We start from the raw sequence: 27,285 nt of genomic DNA on the forward strand, positions 1-27,285 counted from the left end.
TCATTCCCATCAGCAATGAATGAGAATTCCTGTTGCTCCACATTCTCATCAACATTTGGTATTGTCACTGTTTTGGTTTTGGCCATGCTAATGGTGTGTAGTGGTATCTCGTTGTTTTAATTTGCATTTCCCTGATGATATATGATGTGGAGCATCTTTTCATGTGCTTATTTGCCATCTGTATATCTTCTTTGGTGAAGTGCCTGTTAAGGTCTTTGACCCATTTTTTAATCAGGTTGTTTCTTGTTGTTCAGTTTTAAAAATTCTTTGTATGTTTTGTATAACAGTCCTTTATTAGATATGTCTTTTGCAAATATTTTCTCCCAGTCTGTGCCTTGTTTTATCATTGTCTTGACATTGTCTTTCATAGAGCAGAAGTTTTTAATTTTAATGAAATCCAGCTTATCAATTATTTTCTTGGTTGATCTTGCCATTGGTGTTGTATCTAAGAAGTCATCAGCATACTCAAGGTCACCTAGGGTTTCTCCTATGTTATCTTCTAGGAAGTTTATAGTTTTGCATTCTACATTTAAGTCTGTGATCCATTTTGAGTTAATTTTTGTGAAGTGTAAGGTCTATGTCCAGATTCATGTTTTTGCACATGGATGTCCAGTTGTCCCAGCACCATTTGTTGAAGAAATTTTCTTTGCTCTCCATTGTATTGCCTTTACTCCTTTGTCAAAGATCGGTTGACTATATTTATATGGGTCTATTTCTGGGTTCTCTATTCTGTTCCATTGATCTATTTGTCTCTTCTTCTGCCAATACCACGCTGTCTTGATTACTGTAGCTTTATAGTAAGTCTGGAAGTGGAGTAACGTCAGTCCTCCAACTTTGTTCTTCTCTTTCAATGTTGTATTGGATATGCTGGGTCTTTTGCAGCATATCAGTTCATTAATATCTGCAAAATAACTTCCTGGATTCATTTTTTAAACTTTTAGCTTTTGTTGGAGTTGAATTTCTTAAGAGACTTGTCTGCTGGGTAGAGGTGAGTGGTCTGCCTTCTCCCACTCTCAGCCCCCTCTGCTCTTCCTTCTCTGTTGCTGGTCTATGGAGGAAGGGAAGGGAAGAAGGACATTTCTTTCTTATTGTCTATCTCTCTCCTTACATTACTTAATATATTCTTGCATTCTGTCTACTTTTTTGTTAGTATTATTAATGGAATACTATTCCATAGTTAACATATAAATCATAGTTCATTTAAATGTCCCATCTGACAATTCTAAAATCTGTGTCATATCTGTGTCTGGCTCTGATGCTTACTTTGTCTCTTCAGACTCTATTTTTCCTTGCCTTTAGCATGCCTTGTAATTTTTGGTTGAAAGCCAGACATGATATATTAGGAAATAGGAAATGAGACAAACAGGCCTTTAGTGTGAGGTTTTATGCTAATCTGGCCAGGAGTTGGGCAGTGTTTAATGTTTGTTGTAGCTATAGACGCCAGAGGCTTCAGATTCCTCTAGTGCCCTTGTTTTTACCCCCTCTGTTGTATTTGGGCTTCCCTAAAACGCCTCCTTAGATAGTCTCTGCATCTTGCAGCTCTTGCAGGTGTAAACCACTATTTTTATACTGGTATGGTGGGGAGCAGGTGGGGTAAGGGAAGTGTCCCATAATCTAATGATTAGATCTTAAGCATTAAGTGGGTCCATGGCCCTGCACTGTGACCTTCACAACTGCTTCTTAGCTTCTTTTTATTCCCTTAGTGACACAGGAACCCTAGAGGGGCTAGAGTTGGAGAAATGCCCTTCTCCCCAGTGGTGTAGACTCTAGCAAAGTCTTTCCTCTAGAGTAGGCCTTTGTTATGGAGAATGCTCTGGGTGTATTTCACAATGCTTTCTCTTCCCCTCCCCTTGCCAGAACCACAAGGAGATCTTTTTTGGCTCTTCACCAAGAGAACCTGATGAGGTTCCTGGAGGTAAAACCCACAAAAATGAGGGGGACCACCTAAGACTGCCCCCACCCAGGAGTTTCTCACTCCAAGCCACTCCACATCCAGCCTCCAGCAAGCCGTCAAAATACCATTGTTGAAAGTTAAACTGGGGCATAAACTGGGGCATATTACAAATTTTAAGAGTTTATTTGGGCAAAAATTTATTTGACTGTGGCAGCACCAAACTGGAACTGGTTAGGAGCGCTCCTCTGACAGGAGCTAAGGGAGATATTGCATAGAGCAGAAGTGGAAGCAACGTAAGGAAATAATTGGCTATAGCTTCAAGCCTAGTTGGCTGTTTGTGATTGGGTGTCCTTAGGTTTCAATTTCGTAACTTTGAGGCACTTGCAAGCTTAGATTTTGGTTTGCTTATGCAGGCCACCATGGCATTCGAGTCACCACAGTCTAATGTCTTCCTTGTTTAATTAATCTAACACCACTTACATGTTCCTACCAGTTTGTGGCTTCTCTTCCAGGTAGGCAAACGTCAGCTGTGACTTTCTGGATTCTCTTCTCTCTCTAGATTTCAGGTGACAGTTCCCTTTGCGACCTCAGTTCTCTGATGGGCCCAGGGAAAGTCATTGTTTTCACCTTGTTCAACTTTTTCTTGTTTTAAGGACGAGTGACGATGTTCAATTTCTTTACATGTGGCAGCTGAAACTGGAAATCTGTAGGCTAATTTCAAACCAGCAAAGACTTTAAAAATAAAAAAGCCTACAGATGGAAGCCAAAGTGGTCTATAGATGATTTTTCCATTATTTAGCAAATGGAAAAACTTACATAGTTTTTTCAGAGTGGTGAAATCTGTCTGTGAGTCTGACTTAGTCTTTAATTTCATCTGGTCAACCAAAGAGTGATGACGTTGACGATAATTATTACAAGAATGAGACATACATTTCTAAGACCTTAGTTTAGTTATTCCAAAATGGCAAAACAAGGGAATGTAACTCCTAAAAGTTTGTCATTTTCACTAAAAAATTGAATATTATTCTTCTTACTTCCTAGAGGTTTCCTCACCTGAAATGAGAAAGGGGGGATTTGAAAGCCAGAATGGGGGCCAGCCTGGTGGCACAGTGGTTAAGTTCGCACGTTCCGCTTCTCGGCGGCCCGGGGTCACCAGTTCGGATCCCGGCTGCACACATGGCACTGCTTGGCAAAAGCCATGCTGCGGTAGGCGTCCCACGTATAAAGTAGAAGAAGATGGGCCTGGATGTTAGCTCAGGGCCAGTCTTCCTCAGCAAAAAGAGGAGGATCGGCAGTAGTTAGCTCAGGGCTAATCTTCCTCCAAAAAAATAAATAAATAAAATAAGCCAGAATGTTGTTGCTTTTATTTGTTGACTTGCATTGTCTCACTAGTTATTTAACCCATAGAAATTTTGCTTTCCCAATGATCAAGAGCTTATTTAGGCCAGGTGCTTTATCAGAGTCTTCTCCTTCAGCCTAGCATGTTGCTCTGCAGACAGTACTCCTTCATTAAATACTTGAATTAAATTGGATGTGGACTTATATGACTCTTTATTGCACTGGGTTGCCAGAGTTCTGCCATGAGCTTTGTGTCCCAATCTAGCTTGTTATTCTTATCTCTTGGCTTAAAATGTTCCGCCTTGCCAAGGGCTTCTGTGAGCAAATACTTGAGTAAAAAGAATTACCCCATTTCAAAAGGGCCTGAATATGGTTTTTCACAAGGCCTATTACAGTGCCTTATACCTCATTATCATCTACTGGGGAGTCATTGTGCATCTTGTAATGGAGGCTAAATTCATATTTTTTATCACCTGATTAGTATTTCTGAATTGGCTCTGGTGCCAAAAGGAATATTTTCCCTTCCTGTTTCTCCTTTTCATTAGTAATATAAACATAATAAAAAGCAGTAGAATGCATCCCCTCTCCAGAAACAAACAAAAACCAATTACAGTCGATCCTGGGGGAAGTGTTCAGTGGAGAAAGCCAAGGAAAGCAGAGAGAATGCTGAATACTGCTGTTATCTGTTCTCTCTGCCTAGCTTTTTAGGATCATATTTTCACAGCCCAATTTGGATTCTTTCATGCCCAGGTGGGGAGGAAGAATTTTTGTCCTCAACACGTGATTGATGTGTTGAGATGCATGACGTTTAATCGGGGAGAGGGATCCGTTCCTTTTAGGGCTAATTTGTGCTATGTGTTTTCTGGCTATGGGTCAAAACATAGGGCAGCCCTAGGAAGCAAACTGAGGAAGCATTACTGAAGGTTTACTCCATGCTGGCCCGGCATCTGTCTGCCCTTCCCGTGGTCCAATGGGAAGAGAGCCTGGGAATAGCAGGAGAGTGAGAGGGCTGGGGAGGGACCAGGGGCAGCCCTGTCCCCACTCTGTGGCCACTGCGACCACCCTGCTGTGCTGGGCCTGGGCCTGTATGTCCTCAGAGCAGCTCTTTGCCCTTCCTGTGCTGTGCTGTGCATCACAGAGAGGCCGACCTCTGTGAGTGTGTTTCCCGGGCTTGTCTGGACTTGGTTTTGCCCTTAGGGCTGGTTTTCTTGCTTTGGTGATCTCACTAATATCACCATGCTGCTTGTTTCCTTCTTCTGTTTAACCTAATCATTTATAAAATGAAATTCTTTCCCTTATTTTTCTGGCTTCTGGCTGGAGAGAGATTAGACGTCGGAGGGTCTTGTCTCCTTCTTGGCAGCAGGAAGGCTCACAGCATCTCCAGCAGTGGCTGTATCTCCAGGACCTGGTGCCCCTCCAGGGTTCCAGCTTCCACCAGGACACCTGGCTCAGGCTCTGGCGATGCCTCCTTCTCCCTCCATCCCTCTACCAAGGGCTTCCTGCTTTGCTAACATCTGAGTTACCTCCCAATTGCTTGTTTGGCTTCTCAGTTTTTCCACCACCTGTACAGACAGTTCCCGACATTAAATCCCCTCTGTGGGAAGTACTCTGAATGGTTTCCATTTTCCTGCTCAGACTTTTGACTGCTCCCTATGTCTCTGGTATGTTTGTCTTAGCCCTAGTAGGGCAGTTCCTCAATGCAAAATCTTTTATTGTTGCAAACTTGCTTTTTAAAAAGTTAATTCAGAACAAGCATGATACATGGTGCTAATGTGCCATCTCAGTAGGTCATTGTGGACACTTATTGCTGGAAACTCATAAGACCAAGTCTGATACCTGATAACCTAGAAGGGCTTGGGTACACTTGTCTCAATGAACTTTAACATGACAGAACAAAAACTCTTCCAAAGGATGAGCAAAGATGTCTCTAGAAGAACAGAACAGGTGGGATGGGGTCATGGTACCTATTGTGTAAGCACTGGGTGAGATAGACCTGGATTCAGCTCCCAGCTCTTCAGCTTATTAGGTGTGTGAGCTCAGCCCCTATGTGTCTCTGGCCTTAGTTTTCTCAATAAAAATGAGAGTAATAATAAAATAAGGATGTAACACATGTAAAGATGCATGTGTGGACAACACATGTAAAAGGCCTGACACAGGAAATGCTTGGTCCTGCCTTCAGGGCTGCCTTTCTTGTTTCAATTCTCACTAATATCACCATCCTGCTTCTTTCCCTCTCCTGTTTAACCCAATCATTTGTAAAATGAAGTGCTTTTCCTCGTTTCCCTAAAGCACAGCTGAGGTGAGATTCTCAAAAGGAACTTTACTTGAAAGCCAAGAGAAACCAAAAGGAAATAAATAAGCAGATACAAAAGCAATAAAGTCATGCTCGTAATGGAGGGGTCCCTGGAGAGGCACTGGCCAGTGACTTTGTTTCCCAGGGACCTGGCCTACCTGTCACAAACACCCTCTGTCTCACCACATACGGCTGCTAGGCACCAGCATAGTTCTCAGAGCATAGGAGCTTGCCTAACCGAATGTAGTGTTCCTTTCAAAGACGAATTTCTCTTCCCCCAAAATGAAACTTTCCCTGCCTTCACCCTGGCTGTGTTCCTTGGAGGTTTGTTTCCATAAAGAGACTGTCCGCTTCTCAAAGCATCGTTCATTGTGTTGCTAAATCCTAAAGCTAAAATCTTTGAGCCAGGGAAGGTCATGAGAACGCTGCCTTCCAGCAAATTAAATAGTCTCTTGGTCCTGAAACTGGTACTAGGATTATCTAGCTAAAAGATGACCTTGTGTACATTTTACAAATCAAAGGAACAATTTTGGTTGAAGCCTGTTGCTTCCTAATACTTTCTTCTCAGGGTTCCAAGGAACCAAAAAAGGAGCTATCCAACCAAATTAACTAACCTAGGAACTACTTGTTAGCATTTTGTTAAAATATTCTGTAGAATATTCTACAGAAATGGCTATTTCTGTAGAAACAAAAGGATGCAATCTTCAAATGATGTTTCATTGCACCTATCAAAGAATAAATATTCATCGGTACTCCTCACGCATGGGCATCTTCTTGACCTCTAGCTCAGCCAGGCTCTCAATGACTATGGCAAAGGAAAGTAGATTTTTTCATAGGAAAGAAAAGGTTACCTCAGATGCTAACGCCACATCCATCTACTCTAGAACACATGTACCTGCACCTCTTTCTTCCAAGACAGGAAGAAGACATGAGTTTCTACTATTATTTTCAGCAATTCAGAGGCCTCTCCAATTTGCGTACATAACCAGGCGCAGTCCTAGACATATAAACCAACCTGTGTAATGGGAAGAGGCAGGATGCATGACTACTGGGAGCTTATGACTCGGAAATAATCAGCGTGTTTTAACTGCACACGTTTCCAGGGCCCTGGTGCATGCTGGTCTGGTGCTTTTGAACATTTTTCCGGATGACTTGGCATCACAGAATTTTCTCTGTCTTCTTTGAGGTGGTGGTACAAGCACAGGGGCTCCATGAGCTCATGGTCCCTCTCCCATCGGAAGGTCTGCCATAAGGGAGTGCGGGCTCTTTCAGGGCAAAGTCAGTCTCTCTTTAAAGCTACTGTTGAATTGGACCAGATTGGCATTTCTTGGTCTCTGCTGGCTGTAAAAAGTAGGCTGCTAAAATGCTATAATATTGCTGGACACCTGTGCACTAGTGATTCCAGGAGGAAAAAAGAACACGTGCTAGATACTAGCGAGGTGATGAAAATGGTTCGTGACTTCAGTGAGATTTCAGTCATTCTAAATAAATCTGTGTCTCGTCCATGCTTCTCTCAAAGTTTAGTATTCTTTTCTCTTTTCCCTTAATTCTATTATAATATTAAAAGCATCAACCCATCTGAAATTTATTGTTGATAAAAAGGAAGGTATATGTTTATACTTGTATATTTGTATTTAGGTACACAAAGTATTTTTAATTATATTGATGTTTATTTCCCCCATTGGTTATGTTTTTTAAAATTAGGACTAGAGAGAAAAGATATCAATTTTATTTTCAATGTAATAGTTTCTATTTGCAAAAATTAGGGGGTTTAGTATAAAGTACAATAATCTCTGTATTAGTTTTTTGTGACTGCTGTAATAAATTACCACAAGCTTATTGGCTTAAAACAGCACAAAGTAATAAGTTTACAGGGCTGTATTTTAGAAGTTTCACTGGGTGAAAACAAAGGTATTGGCAGCCAGTTCCTTCTGGAGGTTTTAGGGGAAAATCCATATATTGTGTTGCCTTTTCTATCTTTTAGAGGCTGCCCTCATTCCTTGGCTCTCGGCCTCCTCCATCCTCAGCAAAATCGGGCTGAGTCTTACTCACTGCTCTCTCTGTTTCCTCTCCTACTCCCTCTTCCATTTTTAAGGGCCCATATGATTATATTGGAGCTGCCTGCAAACACCAGAATCTCCCTGTTTTGATCCTTAACTTAATCACATCTACAGGGTTCTTTTTGCTGTGTCATCTAATATAGTCACAGGTTCTGGAGATAAGGACTTGGACCTCTCTGGGGTGGCCATTATTCTGCCTACTGCAAGCTCATAAGTGAACCTACCATCTTTTCTTACTTTCTGGAAGTGGCATGCACAGCATTGTATTGATGCTTCTACCACCACCTTTAATTGAATATAACTTTCTTCTCCATTCAGAGATGCCATTACCGGATATCACAGAGAAATAGAGGGAAGGGGTTTCAGCACGGCTGGGGGAGTTAACTGTGTAGCAAGTCCTTTCCCTGGGATTCCAGTTCAACACCTTCATCTGAATGTAGAATGTAGATAATGATAGGAGCTTCATCTAGATCCTAGAGTTGTTCTTACAGTCACAGAATCCCGAAAACTGTTCACCACTTTGCAAAAGGAAGAGATGGTACACTAGCTGCCCCAGTGCGTTCTAGGAACTTGAGTGCATAAACCACCAAGAAGCGCCATTTAAAAATTAAAACTTTCTTTCTAAAAATACACATCTCAGGGGCCAGCCTGGTGGTGCAGCAGTTAGGTTCACAAATTCCTCTTCAGTGGCCTGGGGTTTGCCGGTTTGGGTCCCGGATGTGGACCTACACACAGCTTGTCAAGCCATGCTGTGGCAGGCGTCCCACATATAAAATAGAGGAAGGTGGGCACGGATGTTAGGCCAGGGCAAATCTTCCTCAGCAAAAAAAGAGGAGGATTGGAGGCAGATGTTAGCTCAGGGCTAATCTTCCTCAAAAAAAAAAAAATACACAATTGCAGAAAAAGAATCTTAACTACATGAGACAGGTTGAAATTACTCATTTCCATTCTAAGTCAATGCTTTATCCCCATCCCCTGAGATGGGTCATTTTAATCTCTACTCATGTTTATCTTGTTTTGCTCGTTCCTCTGCACTGATGTTTGTTATGCTTTGAGTAGACATGGAGTCCCTTCTCATTAAGCCTACAAACATCCAATCATTCCTATCTGTTTGGTTTTTTTCATTTTTAACAATTTATTTAAATTTTGGCAAATTGAGCGGTCTAATTTTGCCCTTTGAATGCGTATGCATTCAAGTTCTTTAGGCAGATTTTATCTCTCATTTTTTAAATTCTATTTTGAGTTTTATAAAACTGGATGTTTCGTATTATCCCCCAACCCATAATTTTCTTTAGCAAACTTTTTGTTTAATTTTCCTTTGCTTTAACATTTTATTTTTCAGACACCTCTCATTGAACCTCACGTTCCTCTTCGTCCTGCTAACACCATTACCAAGGTAATGGGCTGTAGGTGGGTTGATGAGCCATCAGAGATAGCTTCTTAAGTAACCACTGGAGGTGGTCCATGTGTCAGAGCCGCACACCAGGAAACCTCGGGTACATTTTCTAGAGACACTAAATGTTCAGGGTGTCTCGGTTCTCAGCATAAAACAGTGACGTATCACACAAGTGAACAACGTACATGTATGAGTGAGTTGTATTTTTCAAGCCAGAGTCAAATTGGAAAGTGATTTAAAGATTCGTCTGGTTTGTTTTCCTTCTATAAACTCTCCTTCCTTCTCTTCCCCTCCTTCCACCTGATTAAAATGCAGGTCCCTTCAGAGAAGATCCTCAGGGCTGGAAAAATTTTACGAAACGCCATTCTCTCTCGAGCACCTCACATGATTAGAGATAGGAAATACCACCTAAAGACGTACAGGTATGTGCGATGATTCTAAAGGCTGCGGCCCCTCACATTCGCGTTTAGTGAAACTGGAACAAACTTGCCTTTCCCTGTTTTCCATCTTTGGGCAGCATGTTTTATAATCCTCCAGGTTCTGGAAGATCTAAGCTTGCCTTGGATCCCTGCTTAACTTCAATTATCCTTAATATTCGCAGAAGTTACTCCTAAACTAATTTGCTTGAACATGGTTTAATTGTGATGAACAAAGAGAAGAAAATTTTTATATTTCTATTTACTAGTGTTTTTTAGGAAAACTTCTGGATTTAATTGAGATTTACCTAACATTTACTGAGCATTTATTTATGCTTGAACACTTGTACCAGGCCACTTTCCATACATTATCTCATTTCATCCTTACCACAACCCGCAAGGTAGGTGAATGGCCATTTTTCAGATGATAAAACCAAGATTCAGGGGGATTAATAGTTTTCCTTCTCCAAGCCACATATCTACTGAGTGGCAGAGCCAGGATTCAAACCAAGGTTGGTTGACTCCCAAATTCAATGATCTTTTCATTCATTCTATCATTTATTCATTCCACAAATTTATTAAGCACCTACTGGCACCAGGCACTATTGTGTTGCAAGCCCTAAGCATACAGGAGTGAAAAAAAACATGCAATATCCTTTATGGAGTTTGCTTTCTAATGTAGGATTTCATTCTAGTATGCCTATAGTAACTCTGTCTTACATCCCTAATCATGTAGACTAAGGACTCATTATAGCTGTCACAGGGGTTAAAAAATTATAGACTGGGGCTACTGGTGATTTCGTTGAACCTTCTGTGATGACTGAACCATGGTGGGTCAACTACGGATTCATGTCTAATCTTTAACTTTTGATGTTATGAATTCAACAAGGGTTTAGGAACTAGAATGGCCTACATATGGATGGCACATAAGCCTTCCCTCTCTCCCCACACCCATGGTTCAGACTCACGGCCCTCTTTCAGCAATCAGTCAGGCTCTCTTTCCCATTTAGCCTAGACATGACCTCAGAACCCATCAGACTTGGCATGAGTCAAAACCCATTTGATTCACATGAACCAGATTCATAAGACACATTGAAAAGCTGGAATATGAATTTTAAAATTACCATGCAGGATCTATATCTTTATGTGACTATCAACTATGATAGAACCCATAAAATTATACCAAGTTCACCCTATAGCAAACCTTCAAGTGTGTCTGCTTCAAGATCCAGTCTCTTCCCCAAGGACAGAAATGGAAAGACATTGCAGTTCTTCCCCTTTGGATCACTTTTTCTGCATTCCACGCAAACTAACACTTTTGCTTGCATTTGTCGTGAATATGTTTACAAGACCAAAATCGACAGTTTATTTGTTGCATTTAGATTGGCCTCTTCTTGATAGAATTTTGGAAATGAGAGGGGCTTTGAGAAACACTTTGGTCTTATCAGTAGCACATTTCTCTTGAACACAGTCCATCTCGTAAGATTGTTCATCTAGCCCTTTGAATGTTGATATTTACTAACTACTATTTTGCGTGATTACATCTGGAAGTCTTCTTCAGCCCTGGAAGTTCATTCTTTCTAGAGTCTATGGTCCCTACACACTGCTATAATTTAAAGGGAAGTACAGATTTTTTTTCAAAATCATGTGTCATATGTTCCCAGAGAGAGTTCAATCTCTTTAGCTCATTAAGTGGCTCTTAAAATCTCATATGGCTAAAGGACCTTTTTTTTTAAAAAAAATTTTATTATTTTTTCCTCCATTTAAAATGTGATTATACTTTTTCAAGTGTTGACTTGCGTTAGGGAAATTCCATTAAAATATGTCATCTTTGGTGACAAATAATGGAAACTAAAAGTCAGCCACCATAATCTCTTTCTTGCTCCATAGTACTAAGATTTTAAACCCCTGAAATATAGGTGTTATGTCTATTCCACACCCTATGACACAAATTAACGATCTGTTGGTAATAACCTGTGGACTCAACTGGAAGCCAGAGGCATGATTTCTTTTTCCTACAGCACAGTTTGATTTCCTTGTCCCAGATCTTGTTCCCAGTTCCATCCTTTCCCTCCCTCCTACTCCTTACCCCATTATATCATTGCTGCAGCGTTTGGGTGTTAAAGTCTCCGTAGATGCGGTATCACCCCCAGAGATCGCTATCCCAGAGATCTGCTGTCAGTTCTAGAGTGGGTAGAGATCATTAAGGGAGAGGAAACCTGGTGATTCCATCAGGTACAAGGGGCACAGCCGTGTGTCTTTGCTCTGTATTCTGACTGCAGGACTCTCACACCCTGTATGAGGGCCCAGAAGCTCTGAGAGCATCTCAATTCCGTGTACTCTTTTCAGAAAAGGTAATCATTGAATTGAAGACCACATGAAATTGATTTTCTCTACTTTTACAAGACTTTTTCCATTAATAAGTTCACAAATTAGAAGAGGAATATTTTGAAAGGCCATATAGTTCTTTCAGAAAGAATGCTAACTAGGTGCCTCGCTGCCTATTGAAGCTCTAATGTGTGGATGTAGATTGTAATCAGAGCAGTGCTGGAAATCTAATGGCCTTCTCAGTACATCCTCCTCGTGAAATAGTCTAGGATCTGGCCCGAATCAAGGCATCACAGGAGCTCTGATAGATTTCAGAGTTCCTCGAATATTAGAACTGGAAATGGCCTTAGAGGCCATCTTTTCCTCCTCCTTTCTTTTACAGATGAGAAAACTGAGAACCAGAGAGTTAAACGATATAGCCAAACTAACATAGCTAATAAGTAGCAGAGCTGGTGCTATATCTCATCACTCCTCCCAGATTAAGCCTCTTCCTAAAGTGGTACAGCACCAGGACGCTCTTCCAGGTTAAACTAGAGAGGAGCTCCCCGGGTTTGACCTAGCCTCAGCCCATGCCCCAGAGATGGTGACATCCTTAGCATGGGAGAGGAGGCCACCAGTGACTCAGACCCAACTGCGATGACTCCCTGCCTTGTTCCATTGTCCCTTGCGATTCATCCCTCAGACTCAACATTCCATTTCCTCCCTCATGCCACCAACACCTGCATTTCTCTCTCACCCCACTGAAGATTGCAGTATTTCCTAATGTGTATGTCTATAATTACATGTTTCCTAACTAGTGCATGTAGTTTGCCCATCTTGACCAACTTACCACAGAGGGACATCTTAGGGATGAATGTGTGACACTACACAGAAAGCATTTGGAGCTCTTCAGATGACAGGCTCTGTAGAAGTGCTGATGCTCATTACACAGAACTTTTTTCAAAGAGATGTGCGTCGCTAATTGCTTGTTTCTCCCAACACCCCTCTGAGGAAGATCAGTAGTATTACTTGAAAATATAAAGTGCCATATAATTTTGCACTTACACAGCGCCTTACAGACACTAACTCACAAGGCTCAGGTGAAGGAAGTCAGAGTTTTGCTTAGCCTTTATTTTACACTGAGATTTTCTGGGACTGGCTCAAGATGAGAGAGTTTCTGGCCGTGGGATTAGCTTGCCAGGTAATGCTCCTGTCTAGCGGCCCTTCAGTCTCTACTGGTGCTGCAACTTGCAATGCTCTTTCATTTAGCAGGCTTGCTGAGAAGATTCTCTCATAAGCTGGGCGGTTTTATTGGTCTGGACAAGAGTTTGAGAACCTGAGGCCACACCGTGTGGTGTTTGTCTGCAGTAAGACCTCTTATGGTAGAAGAGCATTAAGCTCTCTGGGAGGGTCTCCTTTCCGAAGAGTCATCGTCATCTGCAAGGTGGTCATTTCCCATCCTTTCTGTCACACCACCCCTTAGACAATGCTGTGTGGGAACCGAGCTGGTGGACTGGATGCTGCAGCAGACTCCGTGTGCCCACTCCCGGACTCAAGCTGTTGGGATGTGGCAAGTGCTGGTGGAAGATGGTGTTCTCAACCATGGTAAGATGAGCCACAGTCCCTGGAAAACCCTCAAGAAATGCTAATTGTGTTTCCCTGGCTAAGTTATTGCTGAACTCCCAAATGGGCAAGAAAGAATTATGCTCCCTTTCAGGACCCGCTGAGTTAGCATCTTCATTTAGCAATACAAATGCAGTAAGTGGATGCTATTGATTGCTATGTTCCACCATTGTACCTTCCTAACTTGGGAGAATGTATGAAGGGAAAATGAAATTGCAGCCTGAGTGCATCAGTTCCAATTATGTTTATTAGTTTGCATTCACAGTTCATTGATAGTGTGATTATATTCTGAGCATTCCATAGTAGTCTTGATGCAGGGGCAGAATGAAGAACAATGAAATGTGTGGCTGGGCTGATGACATGAAAGAAAGTAATGAATTCAGAAGCTGCCTTTTAACTGTGGCATTATCTAGGAGAGCCAACATGTATACTCACAGGATGACCATATTTAAAATCAGGAATGTGCTCTGCCATGTGGCCCCTGGCTATCTGCAGGGGCTATAATTGAGCAAAGTACATATGCAGGTCTGGAGTGTGACTGTGGTTGAACTGCTCATGCCATTTGTTGGAAGACTACTTTTCCAAACTGATGAACTATGAAAATCACTCATTTAATTTACCAACACCTAGGAATCTAACGATGGTCTTGCCAGTGTTTCTCAGATGTTAAGGTGCATACAAATCACTTGGGACTCTTGTTAAAATTCAGATTCTGATTCAGCAGGTCTGGGATAGGTCCAGAGAGTGTGCATTTCCAACAAGCTCCCAGATGATGCTGATGCTGCTGTTCCGGGGATCACATTTTGAGCAGCAAGGGTCTACCACTTCTCTTTATCTTTTGACAGTATTGATGCTGCATCCTGAAAGGGGACTTCAAAGCTTTAGGACATAAAGATGAAGGATTCTGAGCCCAGTTCACTGACTTTGTCCTACCAGGATCTAAATCTTTTTGTTTAAAGGGAACAAGAGAAAAACCTTTTTAAAATCAGAGCTGGAAGGAAATTACCATAAGATCTTTCTAAGGGTATATGACCTAGAAGCTTGGTCTAGTCAGCTTTGTGCAAACAATTTTATTCTTTTTTTTTTTTAAAGTACAGACAGACATGTTTATAAACAGTCCATATAGAAAGAAAAACATGAATTTTGATCCTGAAAAAGTAGGTTTTTTTTTTTTTTTAAGTCTGTACTTTCAAAGACCTTTATAGAGCACGATCTGGCAGTTGGTTATTTTCCTGTTTGGGACATATGTCCTACATGCTAGAAAAGGTCACCAAGGCAATTTTTGCTGGTCAAAGTGCTCATCTCAGAAAAGTTGGCAGGTTCTCCTGAGAGAGTCCTAGGGCGGCCGACGCGCTGGGCGGGTCAGAGAGAGCTGTGAGGTGCTTGACTGTAGCCAAGAGGTCATGTCTTCCAGCTGCACAGCCCTGGGAGAGGCGGAGTGAGGAGGGTGAGGAGTATCACCACTTTGCTGCCACTTGGTTGTCTTGCCCGACACCATTCATTTGTTTCTGGTAAACAGGGCTGTGAGGCAGAAGTGCAACAGCTGACACTTGCCTCCATGTTTCCCGCAGTGGACCAGGAGCATCATTTCCAAGACAAATATTTATTTTATCGATTTCTGGATGACGAGCACGAGGATGCCCCTCTGCCTACTGAGGAGGAGAAGAAGGAGTGTGATGAGGAGCTCCAGGACACCATGCTGCTGCTGTCACAGATGGGCCCCGACGCCCACATGAGGATGATCCTCCGCAAACCGTGAGTAAGAGCACGTCACCCAGGCCACCGAGTGCTCAGGCATGCACGCCTGCGCAAGAGGGAAGCGAGGCTGATTTCAAAAGTCCTGGCCTCACTCGGGGTCAAAGGAGGGACTCTGAAGGGATGACACAGCAGGGTTTGTCCCTTTTCATTTTATTTTATTTTTGAGCCAGATAACTCCATTTCCCTTTTGCGTGAGTTGCAACTATAGAGATTTTTAGTGGTTAGCTCAGAATGCCAAAACCGAGTCCACATATGAACCAACCTTTGGTCAATGACAAACAGAAGCTGCTCTGTTTCTATGCCAGTCTGCAGCAACCCCTTTCTTCCTAGTGCAATAGCACAGAGGTCGTCAGCACCATAGACCTCATGCCCATGCTCGTATTCATTCATTCATTCATTCTTTCCTTCAGCATTTCCTCTCACCCCATTCTGAGGCTTCTGCTGTTTAGCTTAAAGGCACGTTCTTAAGGGGACCCCACTGCTCCATGAAAGCTTCAAGGCCTCCATTCCGCCGGTAAGGCCCTCTCTCCCTTCCCTCTCAGCTGACGCTTGCCCTCCCTTCCGTGGCAGCCATCAGCTGAAGTTGAGGGCTCTGAAGTGTTTAATCGGATCCATTCAGAGAGAATGCATTGAGCCCCTCTTCCCTTCGGGCGCACGACTCCTTGCCATGGCGCATGTGAAGAAGCCTACGCCACAGTCTCAATCTCAGGGAAACCTTTTCAATAGGGATGACTTGCTTCTGAAACCTCCTCACACAGGCTAATGTTTTTCTACTGAAAATGAAATCGCCCTCCACCCTGTAACCGATGCCAGCCAGCTGTGCATGTTGACTCTGAGTCACTGGGTTGGCCGACCTCCGTTTATTAGCAGGTCTCGATGAGGGTTAAATTTTACATGTCTTCTCTGTCCACTGGGCACTCTCCAAGAGTGAGATGTCCCTCTGGCCAGCTTCCCCAAGGTCTGCCCCTCAAACCAGATCACAGTAGCCTCTCTGAGTGCACTTTATTTTCGTTCCCCAGGATTCTTCCCCTTTCACTGCCCTTACTCAGTTCTACAAAAGGCTTTTCAACATATATCATTTTTTGTCACACCATGTCCCCTTTGTTAAAATTTTCTCTTGGGTCTAAATGATCCACACTGGTGTTTCAAAGGCCTTCCCTCATCCCAGTTGGCACCATCATCCTTAACTCTAGAACCATGGTTTTCAGCTCTTTTAGCTTCAAAACCCTTTCTTCAAACAAAAATTGTACTGGAAAATCCAAAATATCAAACAGAAAAGCCAGAGCTTCGCTGACCTAATCATGAGTAGGGTCCAAGAAAGCTGCCCAGCCAATTTATGCCCTGTCTGCCCTGAAGGATTGGAGGGGAGGGTGGCTGCGGGGACACGAGAGAATCCTCAGGGCTTCAGGAACTCAGATGAACACCACCATTCTAAACCATACTTTCTTTCCTGTTGACTGCTTCCCCTCCCTCTTCCCCACACCCTTTGTCCCATTGTCCATCATCATACTTCCTCGTCGTTTCCTGGATCCATCTCCTTCTTGTTCTTGCTGCCACATTCATTCGAGCTAATACCATGCAGTGGTTCTGAGTCAGGAGTGGAGCATTTGGAAGTATGTGAGGATGTTTGGGCTGTCACAAATGCATTAGGGGCCATACTGCCGGCATTCATTGGGCATTGGCTAGGACTAAAGGATGCTAAACACACCCCAATACCTAGAACCCTACAAAATAAGGAGCTGTCTTGAAAATAATGCCCCTGTTGAGACACATTGCTTTAGATATTGAGTTCTTTAAAGACAAACACATATCTCATTTTACTTCCTTCCTTCATTCATTTAACTAATATTTATTGAACACCTGTTTTGTTCTAGATACTTTGTTAGTTGCTAAAACTGCAGAATTAGACAAGAGGGTTGCACCTCCTTCCAGGAGCTTTCTGTCTAAGACAAGAGACAGACCTTAAACAACTAGTTATGCAAGCACTTGTTTAATAACAGATGCATTACATGCTATAAAGGAAAATGCAGTGTATGTTGATAGAATATAACATGGAGGGGGGATTTAACCTGGTGTGGAAGTTAGAAAAGGCCACATCCTTAGCTCTGTGCATTACACCAAATAGATCACCAATAAACCTTTGCTGAGTGAATGAATGAACAAATGAATTTATAGCCCTCAGCCCTTAGTTGCTTCAAGGGAGGCAGAAATGCCTTTTGATTCACAAATATTTGTGAGCATTTCCAAAGAGATTTTAAAAAAGGTAATAAAAGGGTTCCTACCTTTGAGGAGTGTATAATATAATAGGAGAGCTACTCCCAAATTAGATTCAGATGCAACAAACATTTATTGAGTGCCTGCTGTGTGCTAGGCACCATGCTAGGGGCATTCATACTTATTGTTTGATTCACCCTCACAAGAGTCTGAGAGCTGGTTTCATGAGTCACCCTTAGAAATGGGATGCTGTGTGTGTACGTCTTTTTTCTTCCATACGGCATTGAATTGCATGATCCTTGGTGGCCCAAAGATTTTTCAGAGAAAATTACATTCCAAAGACTGGACTTTTCTAGCCTATCACTGGCTGTTAAAGTACATGTTTCACCAGTATTCCAAGGCACATCATTTTGGGTGCCCTTGGGATTTTCCCATTTTCCCAGACTTTATGAAACTGCAAACTTTGGAATTGGACTGGCGGTTCATCTTTTGACTTAGTACTCTTAGATTTTCTTTCTGTTTGGAGTGCAGTCCCCAAGAGATGAGAAAGTGAAAAAATAAGGAATCTAATTTTATGAGACAGACTTCCAAACTCTACACACACACACCATTTTTTTTTTATATGATAGTAACCTTTGAAGCTTCTACTTTATTTTGTTTAAGTAGAAGGAAGATAAGCTTAGTTGATCAAGAATTGCCAGTATCACTGCTGTCCCTGAAGAGACCAGCTGAGCACTTTGCTGCTGGAAACCTGAGGGCATGTTCAAAGGTACTGGAACTGTTGACTTTTTACTGCCCAAACTGCCAAGTCATTAAGAAATGTGGAGCCATGAGATGCATTGGCTCCATATCGACCAGAGCAGGACCCCCCAATTTTTTCACTCAGCACAGCTGCATTTTATAGTAGTCACCACTGCCAGAGAGGTTGCAGAACTCCGATAATTACTGGGAAAGAAATAACACAATATTCTTTGATGAGAAGATTACTTTGAGAATTTGATTGTATAATGAAGATGTTGCTTTGAAAGGTACTTGCCATTGTTCTGAATCTGAGACTCGCTAGCAAAAAAAAAAAGTGTCACTTGTTTTGACAGGCTACTTAGAAAAATTCTCTGTTTATTACATTAACTGCGGCATTTCAACTGTCAAACTATGAAAGAATGTTCTGTAGTTTAAAAAACAGAATAGAGCTTCAGGGGAAATTTTTTGGCACACTCTTGTTGCTATTGGTGTTTTAAAAAAAACATACATTCTGAATTCGAAATTAGCTTTTTATGTGGTGGCAGGCAGAGTGACTCACAATGCCCATCCCGGTTTCGCAGGTGCAGACCTGGATGGCACTTGGGGGCAGGTGCTATAGAACAGTGACAGTTTGACGGCCCTGTTGTCGCTGCTCCCAGACAGGGCAATCAAACCTAAAATGAGCTCTCGGAGCTTATTGTTTTGATTTTGCTTTGTTTATAAGTCTAAAAACAAGAGGTTACTGTACAGAAAATAGATACAGTGGAGACCCTTACCAGCAGAAACATGCATTCTGGCTCCCTCTGAGCACGTCCTTTGGTTAGGGGCCATGGGCAAAGGGATGTGGAGTGACCAGGTAAGCAGAATGTTATAAACTTGAGGCCAGCTGGATAAAGAGAGGCTCCAGGGAGACAGCGAAGCCTCTTGCCATACAATCTTCCCAACCTCTTCTTCCAAGGAAAGCGAAACATAATGTTACACTGTTTAGACTGGTCTATCAGAGATCAGCTTCAAGGTGGGAGGGAAATGACCTAGATGCTGTTTCCCAAATCTAATTCTAGGTAGGTCTGCAATTCTCAAAGTCCCTAAAAGGCTAGAAGCTTAAGTAGTTGAGGAAAAGATAAAGTCAGTTGGGCCTAAGCAAAATCAAAAATAATATATATATATATATATATATATACATAAGAGAATTGTTGGCAGGTTCTGGAGTCTTCCAAATGAGTTGGAAACTCAGAAACTTGAGTTCATTTATTTCATGTCATAAATTAATATTTTCTAACATATGCTATGGGGCGTAAAGTCGAAAGGAAACGATTTAAGTTAATGAAGTGACAGGAGGAAATGCCCCAGGGCAGGGGTGGGGTTGTTGTTGACCAGTCCTGTAGGCTGCTTTGACAGCCCCCACCTGCTGTTCCACACAGTTCCTCTAGAGGGCGCTGGAGGGGCTGTGTTTTCTCTTAATTAGCAGAGCCTGTTTTAGTAGGGTCTTCTGTCCAAGTTGTTTTTGAGGCTGTGAAATTTGAAATCCTGATAGTTATAGGGAAATTTGCTTCCTCAAGGGGACCGAGTTAGCAATCCTGAAATCGGAGGTTCCCAGTGTTTTGATTTCTTTTGGGATATGTCAAGAGATGTTCAAAGTTAGGAAGTCTATCCTCTTAATGCAAATCAGATGAAAAGAGAAGCATAACTGAGAGAGCCTCATCTTTAGGAAATAAGAAATTCACTGTGAATCTTTCCTTTCACCATATGACAAACTTTGCCTTTGCTTTTTCCTGGAAAGATTGCTGGGCCCTAAATGAAAGTTTGTAGAATTTAGCAGAAGGAATAATTGCATTAAGTGGGCCATTTCTTGGGTTTGGATTTTTCTCTCCCCTGTAACAGCAGTTTACCACTTATCCCTTGTGTTTACATGCTCAAGAAACCAACCATTGGGTTGCTGCCGTTATGACTCAGATTCGGGAGAGGGGAAGATGGATGTAGCTGCCCATTTACAGCTTAGGGTTCATTATACCATTACCTCGAGATTTTAATGACTCTTTATTGTTAAAGTCAATCTGTTCATTGTAGAAAATTTGGAAACTACTGAAAAGAGTTAAAGAAGAATAAATAACACCTGCCATCACATCTTCCAGAGATCATTATTTCTAACATTTTGGTGCCTAGCCCTCTGGTTATTTTTCAATTCCTAACTTTTACACTTAAAAATATATCATGGCATTCTCCCTTAACCTTAAATATTCTTTAAGGACAGGAGTTTTAATAGGTGCATAGTAGTCTCTCCTCTAAATTTTCCTTAATACATTCAGTTTGTCGTTGATGGATGTTTAGGTTGATTCTCAAGCCCTTTCTTCTTAACAGCAGCTAAAAATAATATTGAGTGCTCTTTTTCCCAAATTGAAGATCTCCTAGCCTGGCAGGGGTGCAGGGGTGGAGGTAGGGCCAGAGAGATGTCAGGAAAGTTCCAGCAGGGAACTGTAAGCTGTTTGACACTGAAGGCATGCCCAGGGCAGGAGTGCTAGTAAATGTGGCTGGAGAGTTGGGCCCAAGTCAGGCTGAAGGGGCTCTGCTCTGCCCTCTAGGTACCTTGAATGTTATGTTATAGCCATTTGGGGCACCACTGAAGAGTTTTAAAGGGAGGCGTGGTATGATCAGCTTTGCAGTGGGTAGGTTTCTCTGCTATCTGTGGAGAATGGGTTGGAAGGGCCGAGACTAAAGACAGAACACCAGATATTGAGTTTTATGAGATTAATTATATCTTGAGAATTTAATGACAGCATTTCAGATTATATGCATTTGACCCAAGAGTCTGCTAAATAAAGTGAAAGTAATACTGAGCATGGGAGCCCTGGATTCTAGTCTTACCAGTTCACCCATAAGTCACCCAACATCTCCAGATTACAGATTCCTTACGCTATGAGTTTAATAGTACCTGCTTACCCTCCCCCGACTTCACGAAGGATTGTAAATGGAAAACAAGTGCAATTGTGTTTACTCACAACCAACATTTATTGAGCACACGTGTGCCAGGTGCTATGCTCAGCAGTTACCGAATTCAATTCTTTCGGCAGAACTATGAGGTAGTTATCAATATTATCCCCACTTTATGGATTAGGAAACAGCCTTAGGTTAAGTCACTTGCTTGTGTTTATCCTGAAAGTGAGGGACCCAGGATTTGGTCCAGGTCTGTGTGACTCTGGAGCCTCCATTCTCTACTGTGGTCTACCACCTTTCCCGGACTCAAGGGGACTCAACGTGGCCTCCTCAGCTTATTCTTTTTTTTTTTTTTTTAATTAAGATTATGATAGATTACAACCTTGTGAGATTTCAGTTGTACATTATTGTTAGTCATGTTGTGGGTACACCACTTCACCCTTTGTGCCCTCCCCCCACCCCCCCCTTTTCCCTGGTAACCACCGATCAGTTCTCCTTGTCTATATGTTAACTTCCACCTATGAGTGGAGTCATATAGAGTTCATCTTTCTCTGTCTGGCTTATTTCGTTTAACATAATACCCTCAAGGTCCATCCATGTTGATGCGAATGGAACAATTTTGTCCTTTTTTATGGCTTAATAGTGTTCCATTGTGTATATATACCATATCTTCTTTATCCAATCATTAGTTTCTGGGCATTTAGGTTGGTTCCACGTCTTGGCTATTGTAAATAATGCTGCGATGAACATAGGGGTGCATGGGACTCTTGGGATTGCTGATTTCAGGTTCTTAGGATAGATACCCAGTAGTGGGATGGCTGGGTCATAAGGTATTTCTATTTTTAACTTTTTGGGAAATCTCCATACTGTTTTCCATAGTGGCTGCACTAGCTTGCATTCCCACCAGCAGTGTATGAGGGTTCCTTTTTCTCCACAACCTCTCCAACATTTGTCACTCTTGGTTTTGGATATTTTTGCCAATCTAACGGGTGTAAGGTGATATCTTAGTGTAGTTTTGATTTGCATTTCCCTGATGATCAGTGATGATGAACATCTTTTCATGTGTCTATTGGCCGTACTTACATCTTCTTTGGAGAAATGTCTGTTCATGTCCTCTGCCCATTTTTTGATCAGGTTGTTTGTTTTTTTTGTTGTTAAGCTGTGTGAGTTCTTTGTATATTATGGAGATTAATCCTTTGTCGGATAAGTAGCTTGTAAATATTTTTTCCCAATTAGTGGGCTGTTTTTTTGTTTCAATCCTGTTTTCCCTTGGCTTGAAGAAACTCTTTAGTCTGATGAAGTCCCATTTGTTTATTCTTTCTATTGTTTCCCTCAGCTGAGGAGTTACATATCCAAAAAGATTCTTTTGAAACTGATGTCAAAGAGTGTACTGCCTATATTCTCTTCTAGAATACTTATTGTTTCAGGCCTAATCTTTAGGTCTTTGATCCATTTTGAATTTATTTTGGTGAGTGGTGAAAAAGAATGGTCAATTTTCAATCTTTTGCATGTGGCTGTCCAGTTTTCCCAGCACCATTTGTTAAAGAGACTTTCTTTTCTCAAGGTAGGCCCTCCGCTCCTTTGTCGAAGATTAGCTGTCCATAGATGTGTGGTTTTATCTCTGGGCTTTCAATTCTGTTCCATTGATCTGTGCACCTGTTTTTGTACCAGTACCATGCTGTTTTGATCACTGTAGCTTTGTAGTATGTTTTGAAATTGGAGATTGTGATGCCTCTGGCTTTGTTTTTCTTACTCAGGATTGCTTTAGCAATTCTGGGTCTTTTCTTGCCCCATATGAATTTTAGGATTCTTTGTTCAATTTCTGTAAAGAATGTCCTTGGGATTCTGATTGGGATAGCATTGAATCTGTAGATTGCTTTAGGTAGTATGGACATTTTAACTATGTTTATTCTTCCAATCCATGTGCATGGAATGTCTTTCCATCTCTTTATGTCGTCGTCAATTTCTTTCAAGAAAGTCTTGTAGTTTTCATTGTATAAATCTTTCACTTCCTTGGTTAAATTTATCCCAAGGTATTTTATTCTTTTTGTTGCAGTTGTGAATGGGATTGATTTCTTGAGTTCTTTTTCTGTTAGTTTATTGTTAGCATATAGAAATGCTACTGATTTATGTATGTTGATTTTATACCCTGCAACTTTGCTGTGGCTGTTGATTGTTTCTAATAGTTTTCCTAGGGATTCTTTGGGGTTTTCTCTGTATAAGATCATGTCGTCTGCAAACAGTGAGAGTTTTACTTCTTCATTGCCTATTTGGATTCCTTTTATTTCTTTTTCCTGCCGAATTGCTCTGGCCCGCACCTCCAGTACTATGTTGAATAGGAGTGGTGAAAGTGGGCACCCTTGTCTTGTTCCTGTCCTCAGAGCGATGGCTTTCAGTTTTTGTCCATTGAGTATGATGTTGGCTGTGGGTTTGTCATATACGGCCTTTATTATGTTGAGGTACTTTCCTTCTATACCCATTTTATTGAGGGTTTTTATCATAAATGGATGTTGGATCTTGTCGAATGCTTTCTCTGCATCTATTGGGATGATCACGTGGTTTTTGTTTCTCATTTTGTTAATGTAGTGTATCACGTTGATTGACTTGCGGATGCTGAACCATCCTTGTGTCCGTGGTATAAATCCCACTTGATCGTGGTGTATAATCTTTTTGATGTATTGCTGTATTCGGTTTGCCAGAATTTTGTTGAGGATTTTTGCATCTATGTTCATCAGTGATATCGGCCTGTAGTTCTCCTTCTTTGTGTTGTCCTTGTCAGGTTTGGGGATCAGAGTGATGTTGGCTTCATAGAATGTGGTAGGGAGTACTCCATCTTCCTCAATTTTCTGGAATAGTTTGAGAAGAATAGGTATTAAGTCTTCTTTGAATGTTTGGTGGAATTCTCCAGAGAAGCCGTCTGGTCCTGGACTCTTATTTTTGGGGAGGTTTTTGATTACCGTTTCTATTTCCTTACCTGTGATTGGCCTGTTCAGATTCTCCATTTCTTCCTGATTCAGTTTGGGGAGGTTGTAAGAGTCTAGGAATTTGTCCATTTCTTCTAGGTTGTTCAGTTTGTTGGCATATAGTTTTTCATAGTATTCTCTTATGATCTCTTGTATTTCTTTGGTATCTGTTGTGATTTCTCCTCTCTCATTCCTAATTTTGTTTATTTGCGATTTCTCTCTTCTTTTCTTGGTGAGTCTGGCTAAGGGTTTGTCGATTTTGTTAATTTTTTCGAAGAACCAACTCTTTGTTTCATTGGTCCTTTCTACTGTCTTTTTTGTTTCAATATCGTTTATTTCTGCTCTGATTTTTATTATTTCCCTCCTTCTACTGACTCTGGGCTTTGTTTGTTCTTCTTTTTCTAATTCTGTTAGGGGTCATTTGAGGTTGCTTACGTGAGCTTTTTCTTGTTTAGTGAGGTGAGCCTGTATTGCAATGAATTTCCCTCTTAGGACTGCGTTTGCTGCATCCCAAATGATTTGGTATGTCGTGTTCTCATTTTCATTTGTCTCCAGATAATATTTGATTTCTTCTTTAATTTCTTCAATAATCCATTGTTTGTTCAGTAGCATGTTGTTTAGTCTCCACATTTTTTCACCTTTCTCTGCTTTATTCTTGTAGTTGATTTCTAGTTTCATGGCATTATGATCAGAAAAGATGCTTGATATTATTTCAACTCTCTTGTATTTATTGATGTTTGCTTTGGTTCCCAAAATATGGTCAATCCTTGAGAATGTCCCATGTGCACTTGAGAAGAATGTGTAACCTGCTGTTTTTGGATGAAGTGTTCTATATATATCTATTAAGTCCATCTGTTCTAATTTTTCACTTAATTCTATAATTTCCTTGTTGATTTTCTGTCTGGATGTTCTATCCATTGGTGTTAATGGTGTGTTGAGGTCCCCTACTATTATTGTATTGTTGTTGATGCCTTCTTTTAGTTCTGTTAAGAGTTGCTTTACAAATTTTGGTGCTCCTGTGTTGGGTGTGTATATATTTACAAGTGTTGTGTCTTCTTGGCGGAGAGTCCCTTTTATCATTATATACTGTCCCTCTTTGTCTTCTTTATCTGTTTTGCTTTGAAGTCTGCTTTGTCTGATATTAGTATAGTGACACCTGCTTTCTTTTGTTCATTATTAGCTTGGAGTATTGTCTTCCATCCCTTCACTCTGAGTCTGTGTTTGTCTTTGGGGCTGAGGTGTGTTTCCTGGAGGCAGCATATTGTTGGGTCTTGTTCTTTGATCCATCCTGCCACTTTGTATCTTTTGATTGGAGAGTTCAATCCGTTTACATTTAGAGTGATTATTGAAATGTGGGGGCCTACCGCTGCCATTTTATGTCTTGTTTTCCAGTTCTCTTCAATATCCTTTGTTTCTCGTCCCATGGTTTAATCTGTTCTGATGGAAAGCTGCTACTCTCTGTTGTTGTCTTTCTACTTATCTCCTTTGCTCTTGGTTTTGTAGCCCCTTTCCTTTTTTTGATTTTTCAGGAATGAGGGTTTTCCTGAGCATTTCTTGAAGAGGAGGGTTTTTGGCAAGGAACTCCCTTAATTTTTGTTTATCTGGGAAAGTTTTTATTTCTCCATCGTATTTGAAGGATATTTTCACTGGGTAGAGAATTCTCGGCTGCAGGTTTTTGTCCTTCAGATTTTTGAATATATCATTCCACTCTCTTCTAGCCTGTAAAGTTTCTGCTGAGAAATCTGCTGATAGCCTAATAGGGGTTCCTTTGTAGGTTAATTTCTTCTGCCTGGCTGCCCTTAGTATTTTCTCCGTGTCGTTGACTTTTGCTAGCTTCACTACTATATGCCGTGGGGTTGGTCTTCTTGCATTGATAAAGTTTAGAGATCTATTGGCTTCTGTCACATGAAGTTCCATCTCTCTCACCAGGTTTGGGAAGTTCTCAGCCATTATTTCTTTGAATAGGCTTTCTGCCCCCTTCTCCCTCTCTTCTCCCTCTGGTATACTTATAATCCTTAGGTTGCAGCTCCTAATTGCGTCAGATAATTCTCGGAGAGTTTCTTCATTTCTTTTTAGTCTTAGCTCTCTCTCCTCCTCTGCCTGCAGCATTTCTATATTCCTATCTTCCAAATTGCTAATTCTTTCCTCCATATTATTGGCCCTACTGTTCAGTGCGTCTAGATTTTTCTTAATCTCCTCTATTGTGTTCTTCGTTTCCAGTATTTCTGTTTGGTTCTTCTTTATAGTATCAAACTCTTTTGTGACATAGCTCCTGAACTCGTTGAGTTGTCTATCTGAATTCTCTTTTAACTCATTGAGTTTTTTAATGATGGCTGTTTTGAAGTCATCATCATTCAGGTTATATATTTCATTGTCTTTGGGATTGTTTTCTGTGTATTTGTCATTTTTCTTCTGTTCTGGAGATTTCAAATATTTTTTCATATTGCTTGATGGTGTAGATTTGTGCCTCTGTGTAAAGATAGAGTTTAGTTACTGCTTCCACTTGTTTCTACTGGTGTGGTGGGGGAACAGCCGTTTATACTGCACCAACCAGGAACCCTATCACCTGTTACTAACTGGGCCTGGGCCCCCCCTCGTAGTCACAGTGGTCCTCTGGGTTCCCTCTTCAGCTGTGGGGGCCATCACAAGGGGGCTTCAGGCTGCTGGTGCCTACTGTTGCAGATCACCTAGACATGCTCCCTCCTTAGGGTCTGCAGCTGTGTTATGGGCTTTCCCAGCGGCCAGGGGCAGGATCACTTATATTTGCAGCTCTGTCACTGTCGGCACCCACAAAATCCCACTTGTCCACTATGGGTCACAGCAGAGCTATGGGCATCTTCTGCAGTCTGTGGTTAGCTCACCTAGTAGCTATGCTACTTTTGTCCCAGGGTCTTCCAGCCTTGTGGTTGCCGGGCGGGTGCTCTCTACTAGTGCTGTGCAGAGGCTTTCACTGAGGCTGCTGTGAGACTGTAGAGTTTCCCCCTGGGCCATGGAGCCAGGTTGCTGGAACTCCACCCAGCCCCAGTCCTCTCCCCCAGGATCTCAGGGAGCCCCTTGCCCTGTCTAGGGGATAGCCAGAGACCTTGAGTTCAGTGGCAGTTGGCCGGCTGCTGCCCTGCCTGGGATTCTCCTCTTCGGGACCCTCCCAGTGTTGTGGATGCTGGGTGGCGCCTCTCCACTAATGGCAGGTAGAGACTTTGCCTGCTGCCCGGACGGAACTCTGGAGTTTCCCCCCCGGGCCGTGGAGCCAGCCGCTGGAGCTCCACCCAGCCCTAGTCCTCTCCCAGGAGATCTCTGGCAGTCCCGAGCCCACCAGGCGACAGCCACAGTCTGTGAGACCGGTGGCAGCAG

General features: G+C 41.9%; 1 protein-coding gene across 10 annotated transcripts in view; it reads left to right on the plus strand.

Annotated features, from left to right (window-relative positions):
- Nucleotides 1-27,285, plus strand: part of RAPGEF4 (Rap guanine nucleotide exchange factor 4) — a 296,243-nt gene that overhangs the window by 195,166 nt on the left and 73,792 nt on the right. For all 10 annotated transcript variants that reach the window (XM_046658760.1, XM_046658761.1, XM_046658762.1 and 7 more), the window contains 4 exons: nucleotides 8,928-8,981; nucleotides 9,297-9,403; nucleotides 13,188-13,309; nucleotides 14,899-15,082. In XM_046658760.1, coding sequence (XP_046514716.1) covers nucleotides 8,928-8,981; nucleotides 9,297-9,403; nucleotides 13,188-13,309; nucleotides 14,899-15,082 — 467 coding nt within the window. The remainder of the gene's footprint in view (nucleotides 1-8,927; nucleotides 8,982-9,296; nucleotides 9,404-13,187; nucleotides 13,310-14,898; nucleotides 15,083-27,285) is intronic.

Source organism: Equus quagga, chromosome 4, assembly GCF_021613505.1.
Source record: "Equus quagga isolate Etosha38 chromosome 4, UCLA_HA_Equagga_1.0, whole genome shotgun sequence".
Taxonomy (NCBI): domain Eukaryota; kingdom Metazoa; phylum Chordata; class Mammalia; order Perissodactyla; family Equidae; genus Equus; species Equus quagga.